This window comes from Plectropomus leopardus, unplaced genomic scaffold, assembly GCF_008729295.1.
Source record: "Plectropomus leopardus isolate mb unplaced genomic scaffold, YSFRI_Pleo_2.0 unplaced_scaffold15865, whole genome shotgun sequence".
Classification (NCBI taxonomy): Eukaryota; Metazoa; Chordata; class Actinopteri; order Perciformes; family Serranidae; genus Plectropomus; species Plectropomus leopardus.
The window spans coordinates 1-1,738 of record NW_024617017.1 but is presented as its reverse complement, the minus strand read 5'-3'; the positions used below and the strand labels follow the sequence as shown (position 1 = coordinate 1,738).

Genomic DNA, 1,738 nt, shown 5'->3' with positions numbered 1-1,738 from the left:
AATAAAGGGAGAGTGTTTACTGTTTGCAGGCCAGAATTTTGATCGGCTTCCTCCATGTCAAAGCCAGACTTGATAGTCTTGTACTGAAATTAAGAAAATAATAACATCTTCAATATTAAATTGTTGTCTAGAAATGCCATGTAAGCCTGAGAAATAAATACCTGTTGGAAGTTAGCCTGAACCAGATTTATTGGCGCCATGTTCCTATAATAAAGAGTAAAAAATCTGTAAATGCTGCCAAATCTGACAACAAATGCAAATAAAAAATCACTTTATTCTCACGTTATTAGATCGAGCAAGGCGTAGAGAGAAGAGACGTCTTCGTCGTCGTCATCGTCTGTCAGAACTTTACCAGGAATGTGACCGGCCCCGGGCTCGATCAGCAGAACCAACGTTAATCCTACAACACATAATCCAAGAAGCAAAAACGTATTTACCAATACTTTTCCATATGAACTTAATACCTCACATATCATATTGGTGTAAAATCACCTGAAAATAAGAAATTTTGTGCTTTTGTCACCTTAACTGAGACGTTAATATAAAAGCTTATTCCTTTTATTATTATTGTTATTGTTGTTATTATACACTAAAGAAAACAAACTTATTACATTGCATTTCTGCCAATATATCCCCTCAAAATCCTACATACTGGACCTTTAATATAGAACATTTAAATTATATGATTCTGACTGAAAAATTAAAAAAATGCATGTTAACTAATTATGTCTTTATATGAAGAATTATTCATAAAAATAGAAAAAATAACCCATTTTAGAAGATGGTGCCATTGAATTGTTTTGCCTTATACTGACAGATATTTCTTTTATTTTGTCCAGCAAACTGCGTCATCCAAACATAATCGAAGTTGAATCAGTACCTCAAAAAATTGGTTTTCACAAAAACTGAACACCGTGACCTTCGTGAAGGATTTACTGCAGGGCTGTAGAGTGCATTAGTGTAGCTAAATGCACATAAAAACTGGCAGCTGTGTATAATCTGTGTATTGTATTTCTCTTACCGAGAGCAACAGACAGAAGAGTGGTTGAGATAAAGTACGTCATTGCACGCATGTTGATTTTTCTGCTGGTTCCAACACTCAGACTAGAAACTCCTATTAAAAATAAAAACAAGGAATGAGGTCTTAGGACTGAAGGTTAGAGTATCGGGAAAATCATTTTTCATTTATTATTAAACTTCTGTAAAGATACCTTCTTATATATAATTGTGGGAAATTGGTCTCAGTTATGTGAATTTTTATTATTATTACTTTTATGCTCTGTGTACATACATAACCTGAAACCTGTTGTTTACCTGTTAACACATTTGTAACAATAAGAGGAACGGTAACCATCGAAAGCAGCTGCATGAGTATGTCTCCCAGGAAACCGAGGTACTCTTTGTCAAGGTTAGACATAGGGACGTAGGTCTTCAGAGTCATGCCCAAAGCAATGCCTGTGACACAGTATTAATATTTCAATTTTTAACACAGAAAATGGTTTCAAATTTCTGAAAACAGAAAAATACAGCAGTCAAGTTTAATGTCCTTGCATGTGCATAAATAACACATAATGTAACATGACAAAACTAAGCTAAATGGCAAACTAACTACAATATGAAATACAATGCTAAATACTAATTTATTATTTGGTTATTTTTGTTGTCCTAACATGCTTACATTACAATACCATTTACTTACTTAAAGATTCATAATGTCACAATACAATAAAACATCACA

At 33.3% G+C, this 1,738-nt stretch overlaps 1 protein-coding gene across 1 annotated transcript; it reads right to left on the bottom strand.

Annotated features, from left to right (window-relative positions):
• Positions 1-20: 20 nt before the first annotated feature.
• Positions 21-1,455, bottom strand: LOC121964531 (excitatory amino acid transporter 3-like; the record flags this gene model as incomplete). The annotated part of the gene is made up of 5 exons (XM_042514737.1): positions 21-83; positions 162-204; positions 283-400; positions 1,022-1,114; positions 1,315-1,455. Coding segments are annotated over 5 exons (458 nt in total), but the record flags the coding sequence as incomplete, so codon positions are not given.
• Between the last annotated feature and the right edge of the window lie 283 nt (positions 1,456-1,738).